Source organism: Peromyscus leucopus, chromosome 1 (assembly GCF_004664715.2).
Source record: "Peromyscus leucopus breed LL Stock chromosome 1, UCI_PerLeu_2.1, whole genome shotgun sequence".
Lineage (NCBI taxonomy): Eukaryota > Metazoa > Chordata > Mammalia > Rodentia > Cricetidae > Peromyscus > Peromyscus leucopus.
Window position 1 is genome coordinate 84,765,250 of NC_051063.1, and position 26,859 is coordinate 84,792,108.

General features: G+C 43.9%; 2 protein-coding genes across 7 annotated transcripts in view; one reads left to right on the forward strand and one right to left on the reverse strand.

The window, feature by feature from the left end:
- Positions 1–1,281: 1,281 nt before the first annotated feature.
- On the reverse strand, positions 1,282–24,388 carry Lyrm1 (LYR motif containing 1). 4 transcript variants are annotated; one of them, XM_028867822.2, is made up of 4 exons: positions 24,282–24,388; positions 9,068–9,258; positions 4,465–4,557; positions 1,282–2,426 (listed from the first exon to the last, which is right to left on the reverse strand). In XM_028867822.2, the coding sequence occupies exons 2-4, from the start codon at positions 9,224–9,226 to the stop codon at positions 2,310–2,312; spliced, it is 369 nt and encodes a 122-aa protein (XP_028723655.1). In that variant the 5' UTR covers positions 9,227–9,258; positions 24,282–24,388; the 3' UTR covers positions 1,282–2,309. The 4 variants fall into 4 exon arrangements, with proteins under 4 accessions (XP_028723655.1, XP_028723658.1, XP_028723653.2 ...); XM_028867825.2 differs by having other exon boundaries at positions 9,068–9,234; positions 24,282–24,356; XM_028867820.2 differs by lacking the exon at positions 24,282–24,388 and adding an exon at positions 23,925–24,102.
- Dcun1d3 (defective in cullin neddylation 1 domain containing 3) overlaps positions 23,871–26,859 on the forward strand; it is a 45,554-nt gene continuing 42,565 nt past the window's right edge. Inside the window, exon 1 of one of the 3 annotated variants that reach the window (XM_028867818.2) lies at positions 23,871–24,087. The gene's annotated coding sequence lies outside the window, so the exon portion shown is untranslated. Of the gene's footprint in view, positions 24,088–24,415; positions 24,615–24,723; positions 24,926–26,859 lie in introns of those variants that run through there. The other 2 variants (XM_028867816.2, XM_028867817.2) reach the window with 2 other exon arrangements.

Consider the following 26,859-nt stretch of genomic DNA (forward strand, 5'->3'; position numbering starts at 1 on the left):
AGTTCCAGGACAGCCAGGGTAACACAGAAAAACCCTGTCTCAAAAAACCAAAGAAAAGAAAGAAAAAACTCCCTCACAGATACCCAGATGTTTGGGCTTAGTTAATTCCAGATGTGGTCAAGTTGACACCAAGAATGACCATCAGACCTGATCACCCAGCTAGTCCTTGACCTTAAAATTTTTTAGCTATTGAGCAGTTATGTTCAATTCTTGTTAGTGACAGAAAAAAAATTTCATTGAGGGAGGGGACATAGGAAAGTATTTTCTGTTTTTAGGAGACAGAATACAAGAATTTAATAGACTTGAAGAGAAAGTGGGGAAATGATATTAAGAATAAGAATAATATAAGCTGGACATGGTAGTGCACATCTGTAATCCTAGCATTCAAAACAGGCATGAGAACCTTGAGTTCAGTAAAGGCCAGCCTGAACTACAAAGTGAACTCACCTCAGATTCCATCCATCCATCCATCCATCCATCCATCCATCCATCCATCCATCCAAACATGTTATATAGTTTGGCAGCAAATTGATGTTTTATGTAATAGTATATACATCTTTGCAAAAGAAGCTAATCATAGAAAAGTTACATTAAAGCTTACTGTCATGTAGAAGGTTCTCAAAGGTTGGCATAGCAACTAATCAGCCTTCCACTATGAAAAAGGCTGGTGGGAAGAGTAATTCTTAATGGTCAGCAGACTAAGGCAAAATTGGACATAGTCAAAATCACTTTGTCTCCTTGAGCCACTTAGAAAGGGAGCATGATGGAGATGGGCAAGTTGGGTCTCACTTGGTTCAGCACACCCAGCTTTCTTCTTATGTCCCACTGGCTGATTACCACATGAAGCTGAGTTGCTTGAGTTCACACATCCCATCTTCAACGGGAGATACTTAAACATTAAGTCATCCTCCATCAGGGTAATGCTTCTACACTGAGACTTGCTGGAAGAAGAGGAACCAAGCAGATGGCAGGTTGCTCTCTTCCAGTTCAAGCCAGCCTAGGATATGACCTCACAGAATAGCCATGAAATAGCCAATATGCCTGCTAACACATTGACATTTCTTCCCTCACCAAGGCCTATCATCACATTTGTATTGAATATGCATATACTATTTATGACCTCACTGATCGTCACGGTATACAATTTGTTACCTCCACTATTGCCAGTCCCTGAAGTACTTTCCCTGAACATGAGAAGGATGCTTTGCACACATGGCACAGCCCTTCTGCTGTTCCTAAGGCCACAAGACCATTATGGAAAAGAACATAAGGAGGCCCAAATAAGTGGGGATTTATCTTTATTAGTGAGGGCCACGCTCTGCTGATGTGCAAACAGCTTGCTGTGAACTCCCACCTGACTCCACACATGCTCACTTTGTCCCATTTCTGTTTGGATATAACTTGGAAGTCAGCTTGGACCTTGTGCTTTTCAATTAGGTTAAAGTAGAACAAAGTGAGTGCAGTATAAATGCCAAGGAAGCTGTTTAGATCCTAAGTGCATCTTAAACAATCACATTTAAGATAAATGTGATTTATCAGTCATGCACTTCCATTTATCAATAGGGAGAAGAAGGGTGTCATACCATATTTCCATTAAAAAGACCACATGATTAGCTGGGTATAGTGGCTAGGTCTGTAATTCCAGTACTTGAGTAGCTGAAGCAGGAGGATCCACACAAGTTCAAGGCCAGTCTGGTCTCCACAGAGAATTCTAGCCCAGCAAGTGTTACACAGGAAAACCCTGTTTCAAAACAACACCACTCCCCACCAAAAAACCCAACAAAACAAAACAAGGTATGATCAGTCCAAAGATGCCCTTATATTATAATGGAGTATATCTGGAAATTACAAGCGTCAGAGGCCACAAAAAAGCCTGTACAGAAATCACATTTAAGCAAACGCATAACTTGTGGATAAACCTCTATTCGGTATTTTGGAAGCAACACAGTTTGGTAGGCATGCAAACCTGCAGCCATCAGCTAAGCCCTTCTCATAGGTTGATGTGTGCTAAAGGGCCGTCCCAGGAACTGCCTCAGTCTTCCCCCACAAGCCTCAGACTTGCTTCCAAGGATGACTTCAGTGAAGATGCAGTGCAGTCCATGACCTCTAGGGCCAATGTCATCAACTCAGGCAGCAGCAGGACCCTGAAAAACCCTAGGGATGCTTGCAGCCGTGTGTCATCGGTGAGGACCAACTCTGGAGCTCTAAAGGAAGTGTTCTTTTTGCTTCTAATCAAGAAGGGCAGGTTGCCTGGTTTACATTCCAAATTGAGTCAGCTCACCAGTCTCAAAAGTCAACTGTCCTCTCCCTTAAGAAACTTCGTCATGAGACTGCAGATACACTGGTTTGGAAAGTTTTCTCAGTTTCTCCTGGCTTTGAAGTCTCCGGCCTCGTAGTGGAGTGAGAGCCATTGGAGGCAGATGAATCTGAGTGAGAATAATGACATGAGGAATCAATCATTAGTGCATCTTATATTCATCGAGGATTTACTGTTTCCAACCACAGACTCAGTGTTTATACGTCTGCATTCATTGATCTAGCCTTATGATAGCCTCTTAAGGAATTATAATTTTTTTGTTTTTTTTTTTGAGACAAGGTTTCTCTCTGTAGCCCCACTGTCCTAGAACTTGCTCTGTAGACCAGGCTGGCCTAGAACTCACAAAGATCCTCCTGTCTCTGCCTCCCAAGTGTTGGGATGAAAGGCGTGTGCCACCACTGCCTGGCTAGGAATTATAATTTTTATAGTTGAAAAAAAAAATGGAGGCTCAGAGAAATTAAATACTGACTTGTTTGAGGTTATACATTAAGTGGTGGAACTGGATCTGAAGCCAGAATCTGGTTTAGAGCTTGTACCCATCTATGCCATTGTGCCAGACACAGGAAAAGAACTACAGATCCATTCAGCAAAATGGGCACCAAAAAAGAAAGAAGTAAAAAGAAAAGCTGCTTGCGTACTAAGATGTTCAGTGCATGATGGGCATTGGTGCCAACTCAAATGCCTACCAAGGTAGAAAGCCCCTACATTATGGCTGTGACTGCTAATTATATGAGTAAATACGAATGACCAGTATTAAGATCATTTCTGGGGGCTGGAGAGATGGCTCAGAGGTTAAGAGCACTGGCTGCTCTTCCAGAGGTCCTGAGTTCAATTCCCAGCAACCACATGGTGGCTCACAACCATCTATAATGAGATCTGATTGCCTCTTCTAGCCTGCAAGTCTGCATGTAGACAGAACACTGTATACATAATAAATAAAACTCTAAAAAATATTTATAAAAAAGAATCATTTCTGGGTGTATGTGTGAGGGTATTTCCAGATAAGATCAGTATATGAATTATTGGAGTCAATAGACTGCCTTCTCCACTGTGGAGGGGCATCATCTATCCTAGGAAGGCTTGAAAAGAGAAGAGGCAAAGGATAAATTCCCTCCTTTTGCTTCTTGCTCACCTTATTTGAGCTGAGATACCTCATCTTCCCCTGCCTCCACCCCAGATTTCTACCATCAGTCCCCTTAGTTCTCAGGCTTTCAGGCTCAGACTGGATTGTGCCACTGACTTTCTCCTGGGTCTAAAGCCTCCACAGCTATATGAGCCAATTCCTTACAAGAAACATCCTTTATATATATCCAGATTTGTCTGTCTTTCTCTATCCATCCACCTGCCCACCCACTCCCCACCCTACCCACCCACCATCCATCCATCCATCATCCATCCATCCATCCATCCATCCATCCATTCATCCATTTGTATCTTCTGATCTCCTTTCTACTGGTTCTGTTTCTCTGAGGAACCCTGACTTGCACGATGATGGCACATTCTTACAATAGCATTCACTGTAAACATTTTGGATTGAGGTAGAGTTGTATACAAAGATGCTCAGAAGAGAGGAAATAAGTAGGTAATAAAAACAGCATACCTAGAGTTCCATGTATGAAGGAATGTGTGTATACATGTGTGTATAAAACTAATATTACCAGATAATTAGCTTGAATTGATAAAGTAATCGCTGCTTTTCTAAGTCAAAGAGTTGAAAACTGGTAATTTAAAAATTACAATGCTCTCTTCCATGAGGTGAGAATTTTTGACAATTTTCACTTTCTACTTTCTGTAACCTTTAAATATTTTAACTTTACTTTTTTAGTATTTAAAAGTTTGCCTCTTATAATAAGAAAAAGAAAAGCATTTCATAAAAATGGGTAAAGGCCCAAAATAAAGCTTTATAACCATGAGCTGGCTTTATCTTCCAGCTACAGGGAAGCTGCCCAAGAAGAGACCAGGTATTCACTGACATAGTGATTTATTGTGATAGGTTGGTGGCATACAAGGATAACTTACTTCCAACATGCTTCCCACAGTGGCTCTCGGCTCCTCAGCCAGTATTAGCCCCCATGGTAGCCATTCTTAGAAATAACTGGGTTGACAAGGCTAAGTGCCCAATACCTGTTCAGCACAGTCACACTTACTGGTCTTGGATAAGGAATCTGGTAATGCAGTCCGATCTCGATCCTGGCTGTGCATTCATCTATACACTGTTTAATCAGGTCTGGGTCTGTGAGCTATGTAAGGGGAAAATAAATGTGGCATTTAGTATCTTTTTTTTTTTTCTTTCTTTTTTTTTGGTTTTTCGAGACAGGGTTTCTCTGTGTAGCTTTGCGCCTCTCCTGAAACTCACTTGGTAGTCCAGGCTGGCCTCGAACTCACAGAGATCCGCCTGGCTCTGCCTCTCAAGTGCTGGGATTAAAGGCGTGCACCACCACCGCCCAGCGGCATTTAGTATCTTTATAATAGTATATAAAATATAGTACAGATTTTCTTAAACTTTTCATTTCACTACCCAGAAAACTCAGTATTGGTAAAGAAAAGTCTCTCCTTCTCTTATCTTCCAGTTAACCTTCTTAAGTGTCCCTCCAAAGTTACTCTGTGAATACATAAACCCAAACACAGAGAGTTAGCCTTTTGAAATTATTTCTCCTTTTATTTATTGTTTTGTGTGTATGGTGGGGGGTGTGCATGTGCCATGGAATACGTACATACCATGGTGCTTGTATGGAGGTCACATGGAGATGACAACTTTGTGGAGCTGGTGTTCTCCTTTGGTCTTTCTGTGGGTTCTAGGGACTGAACTCAGTTGTCAGGTTTCAGTGCTAAACACCTTTACCCAATGAGCCGTCTCACTGACCCTCGCTTTTTCTTATACAGGTATCTTAATCTATAAGTTTTGCTTTTTAATTAACATTATTTGAAGCTCTTTTGGTATTCAGGCATCAAGAGCCAATCTTCCTGAGAACAATCAAAACTCCAGCATAAGGCTTTATTATAATTTAACCACTTTGCTACTGATGGGCATTCCAGTTATTTCCAGCCTGTTGTCATCTTAAAACAATTCTGCTACAGATCTCTATGCAATTATTTGCTCACATGCCAATGTATCTAAGATGAATTCTCAGAGTAAGAATGCTAAGACAAACAGGCTACCTAGGTTAATGCATGTTTAATTCTCACAATATTCCCAGGTTACTTTCTATAGTTTACACTAATTTATATCCCCACCAACAATCTGCAAACTTACATCCCCACCCATACCAAACAAGAGATACTTCACACCTTCCCTACACTGACTCTAAAGCAGTGGTTCTCAACATGTAGGTTGCGACCCCCTTGGGGGTTGCATATCATATTACAATTCATAACAGTAGCAAAATTACAATTAAGAAGTGGCAACGAAATCATTTAATGAGATCACCAGCAGGAGGAAGTGTGTTAAAGGGTCGCAAGCATTAGGAAGGCTGAGAACCACTGCTCTAAAGGAACCTGGCTTTTCAGTAAGAGTAAGACACTGGAGAATGAGCTACCTAGTTTTTAAATTGTAAATTGTCTTCTCATTAGTAAAGGAGGAAAAAAGGAAGTTTTGAAATCCCAAATCAGGCCAATTGTGATAATGTACTTTCAAGTTAAAAAGTGAGATGTTGCCGGCGGTGGTGGCGCACGCTTTAATCCAGCACTGGGAGGCAGAGCAGGCGGATCTTGTGAGTTCGAGGCCAGCCTGGCTACCAAGTGAGCTCCAGGAAAGGCGCAAAGCAACAGAGAAACCCTGTCTCCAAAAAACCAAAAAAAAAAAAAAAAAAAAAAAAAAGTGAGATGTTTAGACCCAGGCGGTGGTGGCACACACCTTTAATCCCAGCACTCGGGAGGCAGAGCCAGGCGGATCTTTGTGAGTTGGAGGCCAGCCTGGGCTACCAAGTGAGTTCCAGGAAAGGCGCAAAGCTACACAGAGAAACCCTGTCTCGAAAAACAAAACAAAAAAAAGTGAGATGTTTATTTGGAGGTGGGGGGAGGACACAGACAGGTGGACACAAAAACAAAACCCAGAAAGCCAAATCAGGGAAGGGAAAAAACTTTAATTTAGAGGGTGTAAAAAAATCAGCACCTGGATCTTCTAAGTTTGTGAGAGTGCTTCAAGGTAGCGCCAGAATTGCATCAGCCTCAGATGATACCCAGGGTGAAGTCTGGGCCCAGATGACTTGGAAATTCCAAGAGAGTTCTTGTCCCCTGGTGCTTCCTGGAGTTCCAGGAACAGCAGCACAGAGAACTCAGCTGGGTCCCTTAGGGCAGAGGCTCAGCTCCCTGACCTGTGGCCTCAGAAGCTATTGCGCTACTGTCCACACTGGGACCACATAGTCATGTTGCCATTGGCCTCCTGGGATTCAGAGCAATTACCAAGATAGCTTTGGATTATTAAATTTTTAGTGCAGCCAGGGTTAGAACAAAATGTTTATGCCTACATGAGGAACTAGGGGAAAAGAAAAGCCCCCTGACAAAGATGTAGCTAAAGGAGTTGGGCTTCTAGAACTCCAGTCATCATCTAAACGAGCTTGGGCTGGAGTTCTCCAAATTCAGCCATTCACAGCTACTGCATGATTTTGTGTGACATGCACACACCACCCTCTCTGTCTCATCCTTGGCCAATCCAGGTCGAAGCTCAAGAATGACTTTGAAATAAACAAAGACCTAGTCTTGAGTAGTTACCAGACAAGTGTGCCTTCACAGGTGTACTGGTTACATGCCACAGTATCCCCAGCACCAGGCCAGACCCATTGGGTTATGACCTCTGCCTTCAGCTATCAAAGACATTATCTGAGCAGATACATGATATGTGAAGACACAAAAAAGGCATAGTGGGAAGCTCGATGGGTGGCACATGCCTATAATTTCAGCACTCTGAAGTAGAGGCAAGAGGATTTTGAGTTCAAATACAGTGTCTTCTGGATATGACAGGCCTGCTGCATTCATGAGCTCACTGCGGCTGTCCTTGCCTGTATAAGACCTACACCAGATCAAGCCAGTCAACATTCCAGCATAGATGGGAGAGGCGTTCACAAGGCTCCGCCCCAGCTGAGGAGCTATTGGCAGCTGAGGGCGACTAGGAGACTGTGAGTCATTTCTCTTTAAGGGTGTGGTCCTGTAGGTCAGACATGCTCAGGTGGACAGCCCCACATCCACGAGTCCATGGGCAGCACAAACTGGGCTCAAGTTTATTGAAAAAAAAAAAAGACATGAAGTGGGGGGTGGGTACGGTAAATCTGGGAAAAGTTTATGGGTGAATATTGTCAAAATATATTGTGTACATGTATGGGAATTTTAAAAGTACACACACCTTTAATCCTATCACTGGGAGAGGAGGCTGGTTGGTGGTTGGATGTCTGTGAGTCATAGGACAGCCATATATATATTAAATATAAAATTACATAAAAAATATTTAAAAACTAAATACAAAACAATAAAGCATGGAGACTTCAGGCATTCCTAGAAGAGAAGGTACTTTAGAATATGAGGGTTTTTTTTGGTGGCTTTTGTCTTTAATTCTATTTCTTTCCATCTAACAAATCTATCCGAGGGACCTTATTTTGATTATTATATATATACCAAATATCTAGTCTAGTATTAGGCACTTGGTGGGATACTTGAACGAGGACTAAGAACAAAGAGTTTCCGAGTGACAGCAGGCGATAGTAACTACAAGAAAAGAAAAAAGGTGGGGGGAGGGAGGTAGGGGACAGGGCTTGTAAATGGATGACTAGACCCAGGTGAGGTCCTTCAGGTGGGTGGTCAGAAACGGAGGCTGGGCCAGGCCTGGTGGAGCACGCCTTTAATCCCAGCATGAGGAAGGCAGAGACAGGGGAATCTCTGAGTTCGAGGCCAGCCTGGTCTACATAATGAGTTCCAGGACATCCGACACTATTTCAAAAAAAAAAAAAAAAAAAAAAAAAAAAAAAAAAAAAGAAAAACAAAAAGAAAAGAAAATAACCAAGTCTGAGCATTCAAAAGTGGCTTCAGCACAGAGGCTACCCTTTAGTCGGCAGGTAGTAGAAGGTGGTGTAGAGAAAACACAACCAGAAAGACATAGGACACTAAGTTGTTTGGAAGACACCAAGCAGAAGTGGGCAAAGAGGAGCTGAGTACTGACAGTCACCTTCTGTCCTTGGTGTCAGGCAGTTCTCCCAAGGGGATGGCAGCCAGTGCTGGATGGTTTGTCAGGGTGACTCGAAACTGGATGGCTGGTGTCTGGGTGTTTGGTTCTCTTAACTAGGTAGTAGAAGTCCTGTTTTCTGGGCTACCACTCTGTTGGCCAAAGAGTATGTAGCTAAGTTATGAAAGGAGCCCTGTGTCTTTTTCCACATTATAAATGGGTTTATAGTCAGAAGGCTTTGATTGGTTTTTGGATTGAGAAAAAACATTCTACTGCATACCACCTCTGGGAGTGGCTGGCCATCTGTATGTGAGGACCAGCTCTCACTGGCATGACTTCTGTCACCTGGCTCACAGCATCTTCTGAGGATGCTAAGCTATTTACTGGCTGGACTGAGACCTGGTTCATCCAAAAGACTGAAACTGGCTGGGCTTAACTTTCTAGGAGTCGGCTGAACTGGCAAGCCTACCCAAGCTGCATGATGGACCCTTCCCAGCTCTGGGAGTTGATGAGTCTTCTTCAGTTAAGGTAGGAAAGAAATGAACAAATACCACAAGAAGATTCTCTGCTCCTTGCCACCTCCAGATGGGCCTACTTACATTTTTGTTTTTCTGGAACAGGGTTCTGGCTTCACTTAGTATGTACTGCTTTTCTTTGACGGTGTCCTCCATCTGCCCTGACGCTGCCCGCCACTTCCGTGCAAGCCTGAAAATGCTCCGGTAGAGGCCGAGGACTTCTTGTCGGGTTGCTGTTGTCATCTTCAGACCTTCCGGAAGAGGAGGAGGAAAAGCTGCATACAAACGCAGTTGGAAGGAGTAGGCAGTGAGATGTATAGTTCTGGAATCAAGATTTTAGAAGAGTCTAGACATAGCTGTTCCTTCTCAACAGGTCTGTGGGTAGCATTACCAGAATGACATAGTAGAAACATCAATGAGACATCTCCTTTGCTCTCTCCTCCCGGCTTTATGACTTTGAGACAGTCTCGCAAGCTAGTCCTGTTTGGCCTGGAATGCCAATTGTAAGCCAGATTGGCTTCAAACCATCCGTCTCAAGCCCCTGAGTCCTAGGATTGCAGACCTGTACCTGAGGTTGAGGGCTGCCTAGTTTGCTGTCTGCTATGAACCCATTTTTACAATCATGGCAAGACCAAATTCACATTTATATTTTTTAAAAACCAGGCTGACCTTGGAAATGATTTTAGTTTCTGTTCTGGGAAATTTATGTCGCTAACCTGAATGCCTGGAAGGCATATTTTAGTTTGTTTTGTTGAGACAGGGTCTCACTGTGTGGCCTTGGCTGGCCCAGAACTTGTTCTGTTTGGTTGTAGAGATGGAGGCTCGTGACTTCTAACTCCAGATCCTCCTATCTCCACCAAGCAAGTAAAGGTAGTATTTGGTAGTCAGCGCTGAGCAGCAGCAGCCATCTGGAAAGGAGGGCCTGGAGATGGCAGCCCTTCTGTCGTGTAGGCAGCAGGACCAGGCAGGGGAGCACAGGCCTGTACTGTAATCTCAGCACTTAGAAGGCCGAGGAAGATCATGAGTTCCAGCTAGCTCGGGATACATCTTTAAAAACAGTGGCATTTCATGCTTCTATAACATGAAATTCTAAAATGACAGTTATCATTTTTAAAACTGTGGTTACCAAATAAGTCAAGTAGGGTCAGTCTCAAGTCTCAGCTTTACCCAGACATTGTAATTTCTCTTAGTTTAGAAAACATTTCTCAAAATTACCTTCTTGACCAATAAGAACTGTACAACTAAAGATCTTTCTCATGGCTAAAGATCTTCTGACCCCTCTGGCTTTTTCTACGAACACCAATTTTAGTTCCAGTGGGTGTTGCCAAATGAGAACTGAGTACTTTTATTTTTATGAAATATTTCATAGAATATGAATAGACACAAAAATACAAGAGAATAACGTGACAGCTACATACAATAAGCCTTGAAGAACAAATTATGGAAACCCATGTCGTCGTGTGTCGTGTTCTGTCCCGTGCCCCCCCCCCCCCCCTCCAGACTCTTTCTAAATCAATCCCCCGCCCCCTCTCTCTTGAGACAGGATCTCATTATTTAGCCTTGGCTGGCCTGGGACTCTCTATGTGGATCAGGCTGGCCTTGAACTCACAAAGAACTGCCTCTCTCTGTTTCCAGGGTGCTAAGATTAAAGGCATATATTATCATGTGCAGCCCTCTCTTTTCCTTTTGTTCAAAGTACTATTCTCTTGTTTACCATTGTCATGAATCCTTTACATTTATTATACAAGACAGTTTTACAAGCTTAGAACTTCATATAGGTCCTTCAAGTTTGGGTATCCATCGTCGTTCCCCGCACCCCCCTTCAGTTGAATTTGCAGGACTCATCCACACTGAACTCTAGTTCTGACATCACTGCTGCAGGTCACTTGACTGTACCAAGAAATCCCAATGCACTTGTCTATTCTGTTGATGGACATTTTGTTTGTTTGTTTGTTTTATTGAGACAGGGTTTCTCTGTTTACCTTTGGCTGTCCCAGACCTCTCTCTGTAGACTAGGTTGGCCCTGAACTCAGAAATTTGCCTGCCTCTGCCTCCCGAGTGCTGAGATTAAAGGCATGCACCATCACTGCCTGGCTTGATGGGCATTTTTATAGCTTATACACAATTTAAGCCTATTTCTTCATATTTCTGTTTGTAAAAATTGAGAGAAAATACCAAGGGAAAAAAAGATGAATCCTTGGAGTTCTCAGTCTGATTTAGAATGATGACTATTATGCTGTCTTAGACAAGAGGACAGGCTGCGAAGACAGATCTGGAGAGGAAGCAGCAGAGCCAGGTACTCGGACACATCTGTAAGTCCAGAGATTTTTTTTTTCAAACAAGCTTATCAGGATCAGGGAGGAGGCTGAAGGCTGCCATTTAGGAACATAATCCATTTCCAACTCCCTACCTGGGGCTGAAATGCTAGAGGGATGGTCCTTAGCTTATGAGAATCCCAGCTGCTATACAATGATGGGAGCAGGATTGGGTATGTACATCTAGAAATTCCAAGTGCCTTCAAGGAATCCACCTTATAGAGAATTTCTTCTTTGAAGATGACTGCCCCTCCTATTTACTGGACCCTGGTGACTTTTCTTGAGCAACAAGGAGTGAACCAATGCTTACCCATTTGATGGAAAGCTTGAAAGCACCACTTCCCCCACCCAAGTGTTTAAAGAATCAAAGTTATACTAACACCATCAATGATGCTTCACAGAAAAAATGCTTAAAAGGAATTCATAAAAACCAAGTGAGAACATCGTGGGTAATAAAAAGTCAGATGAGATGATGACATTTTTCCTGGTAAGGAAACAGGTTTCTGAGTTTCTGGCTCTCCCTAAAACTCCACAGTTTCATCTGAAAATACGTGAGTCAGTTCCTGTGAGGGGCAGTCGCATCAGCTAGTGATTGCTTCACTTCCCTGTCATTAACAGATGAAACTTCCTTGGCTTTCAGGTACTGGCAGAGGAAATCGAAGGTCAAACGTATTAATACCCTAGCAAATTTCTCAAAGCCTGACTTTAATTGGTTTTCTTATACTACTTTAAGAACTCTGATCATAAGCCATAACATGACACACAAGACCTACAATTAGGTTACTCAATGAGTGCTAACAATTGACACTTAATAAGACTATTTTGAAAAGACTTTAATTAGTGTGTGTTTTGAAAACTAATCCAATGAGGAAGATAGGTGATGATTCTCCAACATCAGGTGACCCAGAAAACTCAAGTAACAAAGACTGCCAGAGAGAAAAGTCAAAAGCTATCTTTACTACCAAGCACGTGAGCAGGTCTAGCCTATCACTTCTATGTCTTGAAAGAAAAGTCAAGAAAAGAGAAAAACACATCTTTCATCATTTTCTGTTTTCTTACTGGGTTTCTATCAGTTCTTGGGGTGGAGGTGGGACTATGATCTTCTTGACTTGGGGTGCACACCCATATTGTTCCCTCTTTACTAACCCCCCCCTCTTTTTTTTAAATTAAAGACAAGGTTTCAGTATACAGCTTTTGAGAGAAAATACCAAGAAAAAAATGCCCTAGGTAGACCTGGCTGGCATGAGATTCACAGAGCTCTACCTACCTCTGCTTCCTAAGTGCTGAGATTAAAGGTGTGAGCTACAACACCTGACCTGATCTTTTTTTTTTTAAACTTGACCAATTTCTATTCATCCTTTAGCTCCTCATGAAAACATAGATGTCTCAGAAAATTCTTCACACTCCCTAGTCTCTCCTTAACACACTCTGGGTTAGGAATCAAATGAATCTTGATAGTTGTTCTTTATAGGGCTCATCACTCAAGTTCTAGTTTGTTAGTGTCTATAGTCCTCCAATAGACTCTCATCTTTATGGGGACAGTTATTACATCTATCTTATTTACTGCTAGATTCTCTGCACCTAGAAAGGTTACATACTAGGAATTCAACAAATGTTTCCTGAAAACATGAAATATCTCTCATGCTACAGAAAGTTTCAGATTCTCAAACTGAACCAGTCATGCATAAAAATTTTATTAAAGTGCTTTTCTTTTTGGGTTTTTCTCATTGATCTTAGAAAGCAACTCATTTACAAAAGCTGCCATTTCCTGAAGGTTTCCTTACCCAAGGATTTGATGGCTTGGGACCAACATTCTTCTCATGATTAATGCAATACAGGCAGCTTTTATCCTTATTTATGGTTGGTCAAGGGTTGATCTGATACAGTAGTGAGGTCTGCTGGGAGTTCCCCTTTGGCAAAATAAGGGATATTCAGCTTAGAAGTCAGAGTTTGAATCTAAAATGGTCATGAAGTCTATTCTTAAGGAATTTCTTCAAAGTTCTATGATATTTATTCTTGATACTACTTGAAATATTTGTTCCTTTTCATCTCTTTAACTTCCAAATCCCAGGATGAAAGAAGAAAATGTAGGTGTGACGGAAATAATTGTGACTGGAAGGTGACTCCTTTTTCAAAAGTCCCACTGCCTGTATAAGCAGAGTACTAAGATGAAATTTATCATTGAGTACATATTTTATAGAAGTCTGGCACATTTTGCTGCTAGTGTTTTGGCCTCTAGTGCTCAGTTGAGAGAGGTCCCTAATGCACATATCTCAAAATTTGCTTGTAGAGGTGATTTTAGATCCATAACACTCATATTCATTAGTTGTCTTACTTTAATATATACTGGAATGACCCATTACACCCATGATATAGATTTTTGTGTGATGTAGGTGTAATGATACAGCGTGCAAGCCTTGGCACATAGAGCCAAGGTGCCCCGAAGTGGGTGAAACATGCCATGCAGACACAGTGGCTGGTGGCGGGCATGATGGAAGTTACTCACACCCAGGCACATGTCCACGTGGAGAAGAATTTATTACAATAGAAAGACAGAGAGAGAGAGAGAGAGAGAGAGAGAGAGAGAGAGAGAGAGAGAGAGAGAGAGAAAGAGAGAGAGAGAGAGAGAGAGAGAAGAGAAAGGGAGGGAAAGCGGAGGTGTGTAAACCTAATGGCGGGGAAGGAAGGAAGGGGGGGGAAGAAGGGAGGGGCTTTTCCTTAAAAGAGGATTTACATCAGGATGCAGGTCAGGTCAGAATGCTAACAGTAGGTAGGCTAGGAATAAATGTATTCAGAAAATTTCTAACCAGAGCATTGTGCTCAAACCTGTAATCCCGGCATTCAGAAGGCTGAAGTAGGAGGATTGCCACAAGTCTGGGGCCAGCCTGGGCTACAATGTGAGTACCAGGTCAGCCAAAGGTACATAGTAAGACTGTCTCACTGTCAAGTCTATGCTTGTCTTGGCTCACCCTTCCACTCAGAGAGCCTCTTCTAGTCCTCTCTGCTCATGAGAGGTACCTAATCCCTACCAAGTACCCCAAGCACTCTCTCCCTAGGGCCCAGCATAAACCACCTATTGCTCTTTGCAGTTGTTTTGGGTTTTTTTCTTCCTAGATTTTTCTGCTAACTCCTGGAGAGCAGGAACTTTGTCCTGCCATTACAATAACAATAGCTACATTTGCTTTGCGTTTACCGTGGGCTTCACACTCTACAAGGTACTTTACATACAACTCTGTAAACATCACAGCAATTCTGTTGGCAGGTGCTACTTCTATCCTCATTCTACAAAGGAAGACCCTGATAAAAAGAGAAATTAAATGTGCCCAAAGTCACACAGCTAGAAATAGGCAGGGCCAGTATTCAAACCCTATAATCTAGAGTCAGAGCCCAAGTTGTTAGTAAGTAAATAAACTGCTTGATCTTGATAAATGTTGTTGAATATCTGTTGCATGCTCTAAAGGGCTTAGTCATTACAACAAAGGAAGCTAGATAATTCTATTAAAAGAAGCCATAGAATTCTATTATCTTCCCATACAACGAGTCAAGTGAATGTTCTGCACCTTGGTATGTTTTATCAAATCTCCACTTGCCCCGGTTACTTCTTCAAAAAGCATTTTATACACCAGTACCCTTAAAAGGAGGCTGTGACCCTGGCTGGCATGCTCTGCTCTTCAGTCCTCTGTGATAATCCTTCTGACTCCAAGGGGAGCTGGCATCACAGAAGAGAAAACAAAAGACTCACCACACTGTTACAACCCTGTAGACCTTAAGTCTCCTTCACCAGGGATCCCATCTATTGACCCATTCATCATTTATTGGCTATGCCTACCATGTCCAAGACCATGTGGGTCTGGGGAAAGCTTATCTTCTAGTGGTAGAGACATGATATACAAGAAAACCAAAGAATTTCATATAGTAATATGTTCTGAATGAAACAAACAAAAACAGAAGCTATTTTGGGGTCAATATATTTGAGCCGGGCTCTGAATGAAATGAAGGAGACTAATAATGGGAAGTTAAGAGGAGGGTGGTGCAGGGAAGTGGGCAGCAGAAGCAAAGCTGTGGGGCAGGTCAAGAGCAAAGAGAAATGTGAATTCAAGTGAGGACTTGTCAGGGAGGCCACAGGTCAACACAATCCAGCACTGACGGGAGAGGAGGCCTGGAGGAGAAAAGGAAGACTCGAACACACATGAAGCAAGTGGGAGCAACATGTTCTGCTTTACATTGTTACAAATGTGCTGGAGCCAAACGATATCATCACTGCTTATGATTCCATCTCTCTTATAGAGGAGGAAATGTGAGATTGGTCTAACGTCACCTAGCTAACAGGAAGAGTCAAGATGAAGAGCCTCAAAAGTTGAGTGATTATTTCCTTGTCTGATCACAAGCCTTTGTTTTCATTTTGGAGTCAGTATGGGACTTATCATGGGCAGTGATCAATCAAGAAACAGATAAAAACAAAAGCTGTGAAAACATGCACTCATCTTGCTGTTGGCTGTGAAGGATTTGAGTATAGTGGAAGGATCTGGGGAGGCTCCAAAAACATATCCTATCAGGAATGCCTAGGGCCTTGGTATGTCCCAATCTAGGTTTACAGGAGGTCGACAGACAGATTTGCTAGCACTAGGAGCCTCATCAGCTTCCCTGTTTTCTCCAACTCTGGAGTACTTTGGAAAGCTCACTGCAGCATGAACATGTAAGAGTTTTTAAAAAGTATGTGTGTGTGCACCTGAGTGTATGTATGTGCATGGTGTGAGCGCAGGAGCCCAAGGTCAGAAGAGGATTCAGATCCCCAGGAACTAGATTTAAAGGTGGTTGTGCGTCATGTGTGGGTGCTGGGTCCTCTGAAGAGAAATGCTTTTAACCCCTGAGTCATCTCTCCAGTCCCCATTTAGGAGTTTAAAAGACAATTCCCCTTCTGCAGATGAAGTTTATAGAAGTGTGACTCTGGTCTCAAGAATGTCAAACTTCCAGCTGCTGGATGAGGCTTTGCTTTCTCCTGAATAAAAAGTGCTGCGGCACAAACAGGGACAAAAAGGGAAAGGGGAAAGGGCAAATTAACCCAACTTTGAAGCCTAGGAGGTAAAGAGAAAAAAAAATCCATTCCTTTTATGAAAGATCTGACTCTAGGATTTCTTTTTTTCCTTCATCACATTGCACTATAGTCAAAATTTCCCTCTCGAGTACTCCATGATTTAGGGTGGGTGTAGGAGACCAGCTCCCACTTTTTCCCAAGGGTGCTCTTGAGGAAGGAGAAGAGGGAAATATTTAGATAGAAATATAGAGGGAGAGAGACAGATAGAAATACAGGATAGCCTCAGGAGGGCCTGAGTCAAAACCCACCAGCCCTTTCTGTCTCTACTAAAGGGCTTTTAAAGGAATGCCAAGGGGTGGAGCAAAAGACCTTTGTGGTGATATATTGTGTCCCCCAATATATTGTGCATCCTAATAAACTTATCTGGGGTCAGAGGATAGAACAGCCACTGGATAGACATAGAGGCCAGAAAATAGTGGCACACATACCTTTAATCTTAGCATTCTGGAGGCAGAGATCCATCTGGATCTCTGTGAGTTCAAAGCCACACTGGAAACAGCCAGGCATGGTGACACACACCTTTAATCCCAGGAAGTGATGGCAGGAGGTAGAAAGGTATATAAGGCTTGAGGACCAGAACTAGAGCTGGTTAAGCTTTTAGGCTTTTGAGCAGCAGTTCAGCTGAGATTCACTATGGATGAGGACTCAAAGGCTTTCAGTTTGAGGAAACGAGATCAGCTGAGGAACTGGCGAGGTGAGGTTAGCTGTGGCTGGTTCTGTTTCTCTGATCTTTTGGCGTTCACCCCAATGCCTGGCTCTAGATTGTTTTTATTAATAAGACCTTTTAAGATTCGTGCTACAGACCTCCACCCAGCACAGCCAAGTGCAGACCATCCCAAACACCTGGTAACCACGCATGTGGTCAAGCCATCCCCTAATGCAGCCCTGCTGTGTAAAACAAGCTTGGAGCTCACTAGGAAGCCTCTGTGGGCTCCCACAGGTGGGGATGGGGAAGACTGTGAAATTCACCCAGACAAAATCAGTCCTGCTGCTCTGCCTCTTTGGCTATGGCATCCCTTCTTGCCTTGTGAAGCCCCCAAATCACATGGGCAAAATATTCTTTGCCCACCTGCTGCTTTCTCTGCCTATCTCTTAGCCTGGTATCATTGCATCTTTCTAATGCAGGGACGATGGCAGTGTCCCTGTGTGCATCCCTAGCATCTCCACCTTACCCTATATATCACACGCTAATTTTTTTTAGTTTTTGATGCCTGTCCTGGATCTCGCTTTGTAGATCAGGCTGGCCTCGAACTTACAGAGATCCGCCTGCCTCTGCCTTCTGAGTGCTGGGATTAAAGGCGTGCGCCACCACTGCCCAGTGGCTTATGGTTCTTAAGAGAGTTAAGTCTCACCTGTGACACAACCCTCACTTTTTTTTTTTTCTGAGACAAGGTTTCTCTGAATAGCCCTAGCTGTCCTGGAACTCACCCTTTAGATCAAGTTGTTTTAGAATTCAGAAATCTACCTACCTCTGCCTCCTGAGTGCTGGGATTAAAGTCATGCACCTGCCTGGCTACAATCTCACTTCTTTTAAGGTCAGTCATGGTTTGTCACTAGCCCCAAAGGCCCCATTTCCAGGAAGCTAAGTCAATGAAATGGTACATTGCATCCAATGATCTAATTTTAAAAACAACCCAGAAACCTCTACTTTAAAGCACTTGTCATTTGGGGAACTGAAATGCTGGGTTTTGTTCACGTGTTTTAAGACAGGATCTCTCTATTATGTAGCTCTGGGTGTCCTGGAACTTGTTATGTAGACCAGGCTGGCTGCAAACTCACACAGATCTCCCTGCCTCTGCCTGCCTCCTGAGTGCTGGGGTCAAAGGTGTGCACCACCACTCCCAGCCCTGAAATGCTTTTGATAATGCCCAAATAATCACTTTCACTGAGCTCAGCCTGTGCCTCAGTTTCCAGGAGTGTTGAAGTTTCTTCTTTGGCAGCACTGGGGATCGCACATGCAAAGCCTTGTGCGTGCAGGGCACACACTTCAGTACTGAACTATATCCCCCAATGTCCTTTGACTTTTCATTCTGAGATACGGTCTCACCAAGTTGCCCAAACTGGTCTTGAACCCAAGAAGAGCCTTAACTTCTTGCTCCTCAAGAGCAGCTGGAATTCTAGGTTTGTATCACCAAGCTTTATTGGTGCCTCAGTTTCTTAAAATGTAATATACAACCACAGAACAGTTTTCAGAGTTGTAAGGATTATTTATGGGCTACTCCATTAAAATACTTAGCACTGGGAAGTAAACACATAAGCTACCTGAATAGGAGGAAATGAGAGTAGTGAGGCCTTTTATCTATGGTAAGCTTTGTCTGCAGAGAATGGAAAAGTATGTAGCCTGTTGGTGAATTTGCTGCTTTGTGGTAATAATGGATTTTCCTAAAGCTACTTCCCTCTGATCATTAATAATCCCTGTGCAGTAAAGGGCTATTGTTCTTCAGCATGAGTAAATAACCCTGCTGGAGACATCGCTTATCTTCAGACCACAATGCGTGCTTCTTACTGGAAATATAACACAGGTGCCAACACTAAGCTTTCCTTCCTATGTCTCTTCCTTTATCTCGTTCTCGTTACCACTGATGCTCTTTTCTCCTACAGCTTGTCTAGTCACTGCTTTTTGTCAGACACTGGCTGGTACACTGAATGATTTTATTGTTATAAATGAACAATCTTCAAGTCAAACTGTGCCCCACAGGTCCCTGGTCCCCAGGCTTCTCTCTCTCTCTCTCTTCTCTCTCTCTCTCTCTCTCTCTCTCTCTCTCTCTCTCTATCTCATACACACACACACACACACACACACACACACACACACACACACGACGGTTTCCTGTCCTACATTTAGTTTTTTGTTATTTGAATCTGAAGAGGGAAGTGATACCACACAGTTGTGCAATTCTCAGGATACGTTCATTGTACTTCATACCACAACGATTCTCTGAAACAGCATTTTTTATACAAAAAATTACAAGAATATGGTGTATAAGAGATGGACCCAGGGAAGGAGCTAGATAATACATTTATCAAAGGGAAAATGAAAACAGGTTAGATCCTGAAACATGGGAAGTCATCAGAACAAAGGGGAAATTCAAACTACCCATACCAGAAGGATTTTTAAAATAACTATTCCAAGGAATGCAATAGAGGCAAATATGCATCCTACTGCAGGTGTTCCTGGACTTGCAGGTAGTACTAGGTCCTGACTGTCCTGACTGGGAGCTGGGCCTGGAAGCTGCCGAAACATCGGGACTATTTCCAGCTCAGGAAAAGATTAAAATTCAAAGTATAGTCTCTAGTGAATGTATCATTTTCACATCATTGAAAAGTTGAAATTATTTTTATGTTGGGAACCATTAGTGTATCACGACAGCACTGGAGCACCCATCAAGATTATATGCATACATGAGACCAACCCAGAATTGCAAGAGAGATATATCAATCAACCAGTCAACTTATACTTTCCTATTCAAGGCAGAAATTCTAAGTGGAAATCCATTTATGGTTCCTCAATTCAAAATAAATGGATATATTATTCCTCACCAGAATGCTACATCCTGAATGCTGGGATTATAGGCACGTGCCAGCACATTTTAAGAAACAAAGACAATGGTTAGCCAGAGATGTTCAAAACCCAAAGTCAGCTGTGTGAGAGATATATGGGAGGACTGGGAACAAGTCAACGTTAGAGACTCATTCATAATTCTCCAGCCAGTATCTTCAACCCTTCATAGCAAGTAGGGAAGTCAGAGAGCCCAAACACTAACTTAAATTCCTGCTTTGTGACATTCTTCTAAGAAACTGGAGTAGAAACGTGCAAAAAAGGCTTTGGTGGATGTGAGGCATGGTGGTGCACACCTTTAATCCCAGCACTCAGGAATTCAAGGCCAGCCTTTAAGGAGCAAATTGTAGGACAGCCAAGGCTACACAGAGAAACCCTGTCTTGAAACAAAACAACAAGTGGGCTTTGTCGACAACATTGGGCACAGTTGGAGATCTCTTGCACCTGACTCTACATCCAACTATTAGAAAGACAACAGCATTATGCATTGGGAACCATGTTTTCAGAACATTCTCCAAGGACTCTTTAGTTATCAAATGAGTAACTTTATATGTAGGGCCCAAGAGCTCTTTACTAGACTATCCTGAGATCAGGAACAATGGCTGCCTGGCTTTATTTGTGAGGAATGATTGGTACCCAGGGTCCTTAAATCCTTTGGTGCTTCAATCCAACACTGAACAAAACAACTTTCTATGATAATACTTTTTTTGTCTGTTCTATCCAATAGGGCAGAGACTAACCACATGCAGCTACTGGACATCTGGAATATGTGTCTAAGGAACTGTTATTTAAATTTAGTTACATGTGACTAATCACTACCTATGGATAGCACAGTTCTTAAGTCAATTACAAATGAGTGTCGGTTTGGGAGTGGGAGTAAGGAGAGATGCTCTGGCTCACTTGGGACATAAGCCACATACAAAATGCAAGCAACTCTTTGGCTTTGGCTGCTGCTGTGTGGGGATCTCTAGGAACTTCAGACTGGTGTTGTTAGACTGTCCAATTTTTCAAACAAAGCCAAAAATCTGTATTCTGATGCTCACGTTTTAACAACTGGCAAGCAGATTAAAAAAAAAAAAAAGAACTTAAATCATGTTGTGTGGACTGAACAATATGCTTGCTGGCATTATCTGTCAGCTTTTAATCTAGGCCAACCCTATCAGCTCGAAGAGAAGGAACTTTTCCAAGGCCAACCTATTAGTTGCAGATCCAAGAATGAAACCGAGGCCTTCTGATTCTGCTGATAGCCTTTCCATTGAGATTCACTATAATGGTAGTGCCATCTGCAGCAGCAGGGACAAAACTCCCTTTATAAGAATTCCAAGGCTGTGAACCAGCCATCTCCTGGAACCAGGTGGGACTTCCAGTGGAGGGACTGGGACACCAACGCGGCCACTAACCCTTGGACCTACGATTTGTCCTGCCTACAAAATGTGCTAAGGTAAAGACAGCACAGAAACTGTGGGAGTGACCACCTGAAGACTGGCACAGCTGGGGACCCGTACCCTGAAGGAAGCTCCCCCCAGAGGGCTAGGACCCAGAGGCGGGATACCCAGAGACCTAGGATAGAACCACACATAAATGGTAAAAAAAAAAAAAAAGTCAATGAAATGATCTCTAGGGATATTCTGCTATACTCATAGATTGGTGTCTGGCCCAACTGTCATCAGAGGGGCTTCACCCAGCAGCTGATGGAAACAGATGCAGACCCACACAGCCAAACATAGGAGGAGTTCAGGGAAACCTGCAGAAGATGGGGAGGAAAGATTGCAGGACCCAGTGTGTCAAGGGCACCACAAGAAAATCCACAGGACCTACTAACATGGGCTCACAGAGACTGAACAACAACCTGGGAGCCTGCATGGGACTGACCTAGGCCTTCTGCCTATGTTACAGTTGTGTAGCTTGGTCTTGTGAGACTCCCTAATAGTGAGAGTAGGGGATATCTCTGACTGTGGTTTTTTTTTTTTGTTGTTGTTTTTTAGAGACAGGGTTTCTCTGTGTTGTTTTGGTGCCTGTCCTGGATTTTGCTCTGTAGACCAGGCTGGCCTCGAACTCAGAGATCTGCCTGGCTCTGCCTCCTGAGTGCTGGGATTAAAGGCGTGTGCCACCACCGCCCAGCCTCATCCATCCTTAATAGAGGAGGTGCCTAGTCTCACTACAACTTGATATACCGTGGCTGGCTGATATCCATAGGAGGCCCTCCTGTATCTGAAGAGAAACAGAGGAAAAGGAGTAGGTGGGGTGTGTGGGGGAAGTTGGGAGGGGGAGGAAATAGGAAGAGGGGAAAGAGGGGAAACAAAAAAAGAAAAAGAAAAAAGAATTCCAAGGTTGAGCAGAGCCATGTGTGGTGGCCCATGCCTTTAATCCCAGCACTCTGGAGGCAGGGGTATGTGGACCTCTTGAGTTTGAAGCTAGTCTGGTCTACAGAGCGAGTTAAGTTCCAGGACAGCCAGGGCTGTTACACAGAGAACTCTGTCTCAAAAAAACAAAACATAAGACTGGTATATTATAAGGTGTTCCTATCCAGATACAGCAAAACTGTTGGACCCCATGGGCAAGTCTCTGTATTAGGAGCCACAGAGACACAAAGAGGAAGCAGTATTTTTGGAAGACAGACGTGTAAACCAACATTTATCAAGAAATCGGGTAAAGCACACAGATTATTTGTGTATCAAGAAATCGGGTAAAGCACACAAATTACTTGTATATCAAGAAATCAGGTAATGCACACAGACTACTTGTATACAAGTCCCAAAGCACTGACAGCTGAGAGAGCAGGAAGATAAAAGTCAGGGCTTCATGGGACGATCATGAGAGCTGATCCTATTGTTTAAGGATATCAAGCGAACCTCCTCATCTTTGAGGTGTTATTCTTGTTGAGCTTCCTATCGGCTTCTACCCCTTCTGGGTGGTCTTTAAATGTGAGGAGACCTAAGGAATTCGTGAACTTTCCTGTCTACTCCCCATTCCTAGCTCTAGGAATAAAGTCTACATTTATTATCTCCACCCATGACTTTTCTTCCAACTTGTCTACTTCATTTCTGGACATCTTCATTCGGGCTGTAAAATGACTTCTGACATACCTTCAAGAGAACTTAAGACTATTCCTTTCCAAACTGTTTTCTCTAGGGAAACATCTCTGGTTCCACCCTCTTCCACACACTTCCTATCCAGCTCAGCAGTCAGCCCGGTATGCCCAAGCTCCCCAATATTCTGAGTCAATTTTCTCCTTCCAGCACTGCCGTCACTCTCCTATGGCATCAGCAAACAGCCTCTTCAGAGGTTCAACTACCTTCTCTATCCAGCAGCAATTTAAAAAAAATGTAAATAAGGTCTGGTCAATCACTATACTTCAGGAAGTAGTAATACAAAGGCCAAACCCTTGTTTCTGCAACTCCAAGCCTTCAATCTCTTCGGCCTTTTGTTCCCAACGTTATCCCTTTAGCACTTTTTCCCACCAAGACAGTTCTTCCCTTCTCCCGTCCTCTCTCTTAAACTCCGGAGAGGCTTTCTTTCCACTCCAGCCTTTGGGGCAGCTGTATCTTCTGCACTCATTTACTTATTAATGACAAGTTCACGATCAAGGCTTCCTTCTTTTTCTCGTTTGCTCATCGGTAAATGAAACTAGCCTTCATGGTCCCCTGAAGGCTGACTACTACATCCGGGTTCGTTTGGGTGGCCCTTCTCAAGGCAGGAACCTCTCCAGCCTCCCAGAACTGCCCCTGTCGCCTTCCATTTACATTCGAAAAGTCTGAAGGGTCCCATGCCAGGGCTCGCCCACGTGCCACTTCCCTTAGGCAGGTCTCCCGAGGCCAGCAGCGAGGCCAGCGAGCCGCCCTCGCGAGGCTGGGGTCACACAGGCGCGTCTCCTAGCAACCCCACACCCTCACCTCATCCCTGCCCCAGGGGAGCCAACCCCTTTCCCCAGTTCCCCGCGACGGGAGCCGGCGTCTCCATCCTTACACTCACTCTGCGTCAGTCCTGCCTTCCCCCACCCACAGGAGCCGGCTGGGAGGAGGCGGTGCCAGGAGCTCTGCCGAGCCTTGGCTACACCGAGCTCCATCCAGCAGGTCCGGTAGGCCAGGCCGGGCCAAACCACCGGGGCGGACCGCTGTGGAAGCATGAGACCCAGGTCAGAGGTCGTCTCCAACCTCCTCAAACTTCCAGCTCTAGCCCACTCCTCGCCGCACTCAACAACAGCCGACCTCCCTCTCCCCCTGCTTTCCCTTCACCCTTTCGTTATCCCCTTCCCCCATTTCCAGTTAGAAAATGGCCCGGCCCAGCTCCTCGTAGCCCACCCTCCGCCGCTCCTCTCCTTGCCCTTACTTGGAGACGGCTTCGGACGTCCGCGCGTGCGTCGTGACGTCACCCTCCTCGCTCCCGTCCCCGCCCCTCTCCCATTCTCTCCCTCCTGGAGCCAGCGGCCGGCGGGGTTACCGGAAGTGATGATGCAGGAGCCGATGGAGGGGGCGGGGCTTCGGGGCGGCCGCCGCCGGTGGGCCGCAGATGAGGAGGAGGCGGCGGCCGCGGTGGCAGAAAAGGCGGCGGCGGCGGCGATAGGGAGCCTGGAAACGCAAGCGGGGATGGTAGGTGGTTTGGACCCGCCGGGCCGCCGTCGTTTCCAGAAAGGGTTTGACTGGAGGAACCTCTGGAGCAGCTGTGAGTTTGGATGGGGGGGAGGGAGTTGAGGAAAAGGGGGGAGCATTGAGAGATGAAGGGGCGGGGGTTCGGTTCCTTCGAGAAAGGGGGTGGTGGTGGGAGGGGAGGAGTGCAAATCAGCGCCTTGTCTGGACTGGTCCCTCTGGAAGAAGAGGCTGTGAGGGGAGCCTGTGGCGTGTCAAGCGCAAGGCTCAGAAAACTTACCTACTGTCCCTGCCTGCCCATCGCCAGCACCCCTCAATCCCGGGCCTGGGGACCTGGGGCCGTGGATGCCCGGGGAGAGGCTGCAGACTCTGAACTGAAAGTCCAGGGTAAGAGCCGTGAGGTAGGAGCCCAAGGGGGAGGTGGCGGGTGAATCTCCAGCTCCCTCCCTGATTTTCCTCCCCACCCCCATTCTTCTCTGTAATCGTTAACAGCCCTGGAATTAAGGGGCTCAGACCTGAAGGCCTTTCTATGCACCTTTGCAACAAACGATAACCATCTGTGTCTGAGGTAAATGGGGTTGGAGGCTTTGCCTATATCCTGTCTAGGAAGTGGGACGGGGTGACACATGTATTGTTTTTTCCATTCCCACCTCTTATCCTCCCCTATACACACCCATGGGTCTACTTTAATTCTCTGTGGTTGGGTGACAGTCGTGGTCACCCTCTCCCCTTTGTGGCACTTAGTGCTGTGGTTACCTCTTTTGAATTTTGTGTTCAGCCTCTATCCCAGCTCCTAACTGCAAGCTTTGTAGTACTTCAGTTATGGTCTGTGTCACATTGGGGAGTACCTCACAACGCCGCCTGGCTCCTGATTATAATGAGCATTTTCTTTTATGAATACTGGAATTCCAGAGCTCTTGCAAGGATTCATAAATGGCATCATAGCCCAGGAATCAAGGTCTCTCGCTCTAAATACTTTATGTGTGAGGAATTTACATGTTGTCAACTCTTTCCAAAAATGATTTGATGTTAGGCTAATTCTGGATTTCTGTGTTTCTCTCCACCCACACTTCATGATGCACTTCTGAGAACAGAAAACCCCATATTACTTTTTTTGTTTCTACAATTGGACAATAGCTCTTTTATCTCCTTCTCGATCTGTGTGTCTGGCACACTTGTCTTTAGTGACAATGGACTTGTACTGATTTTTATCTTATTTAACTAATGCTTTGTGTATAGGTGGTTTTATAGGAGACAGTGTGATGTATAGTTTTGTTTTTAGCAGAATGCAAATCCATAATGGTATGGAAATGTTTGAAGAAAGAAAGAATAATTGGAAAGATTTATTGTTTATATTTATATTGTTTAAAAAACAAATAAAAAACCACCGAGTAAGTAGTGCCTCTTCTAGCCTCTCATAGGGATCTCAGAGTAAAGTGTTAGTGATTCTTATTTTACACTTGATACATTTAAAAAAAATCCTGTTGATTATGGAACTGTCTTATAAGAAACTTTATGCTTTAAGAAATAGTGCTAAATTTTTGACTAGAAAGTGCATACATTTTGCTCTGTCACTGAATTTGATGTGTAGTATCACTAGGATTATCATAACAGATGTTCTTCTGATTCTGGGAAGAGAGTCCCATCGTATTTGAGGGCCTTCAGGCCTGATAAAACAGAATACTTAATGCCTTGATTGTGCAGTTATAGTGTTTAGATGGTTTACAGGAATAAAAGAATTACCTCTAGTTGCACTTTAATTCATTTGGAACCTAGTTTGCCATTGAATGAAAAGTCCAAAATTCATCCATTTAAGACTGGCTATTAAGTACTAGTCAGTGTTTCAGATGCTGGGTGTACAAAGATGAACACAAGCAAAGGGTCTACTCTCATGAAGTTTATCAGAGTGGGAGGTGGGGACAGAGATAATAAATAAGCAAATCTGATTTTGATGAAATGCTGAAGGAAGTGAGTGATGGGATAGAAAGTGTGACTGGGATGCAATTGTGAAGGGAAACCTTCCTGTCAAGTGACACTTAAACAGAAACACTTTTAAGTGCAAAGGAGCCAGCCATGCAGAGATGAAGGGAGGACTCTTGGAGGTGTAGGGAACAGCTTGTGCAGAAACTTGCTGGAATGAACTTGGCAAGTTTTAGGGACTGGGGAGAAGAGAGTGGGGGTGGAGTGTAAGTTTAGTGAGTAAAAGGTTGAATGAAGTAGGGTCAGAGAAGCGGAGTTGGGACTCAGGTAGACAAAATATGAGTAAGGAGGAGGAAGAAATAGAAAAACTATTTTTTGGCTAATTCTGTTGCCTTTCCTAG

Coding starts and splice junctions, on each gene's coding strand:
- Lyrm1 (XM_028867819.2), bottom strand. CDS start 24,078: ATGCTTCCACAGCGGTCCGCCCCGGTGGTTTGGCCCGGCCTGGCCTAC. Junction 9,259..23,918: donor AGGACTGACGCAGAGTGAGT/GTAAGGATGGAG, acceptor GTTTGTATGCAG/CTTTTCCTCCTCCTCTTCCG. Junction 2,427..4,464: donor AGATTCCTTATCCAAGACCA/GTAAGTGTGACT, acceptor ATTCTCACTCAG/ATTCATCTGCCTCCAATGGC.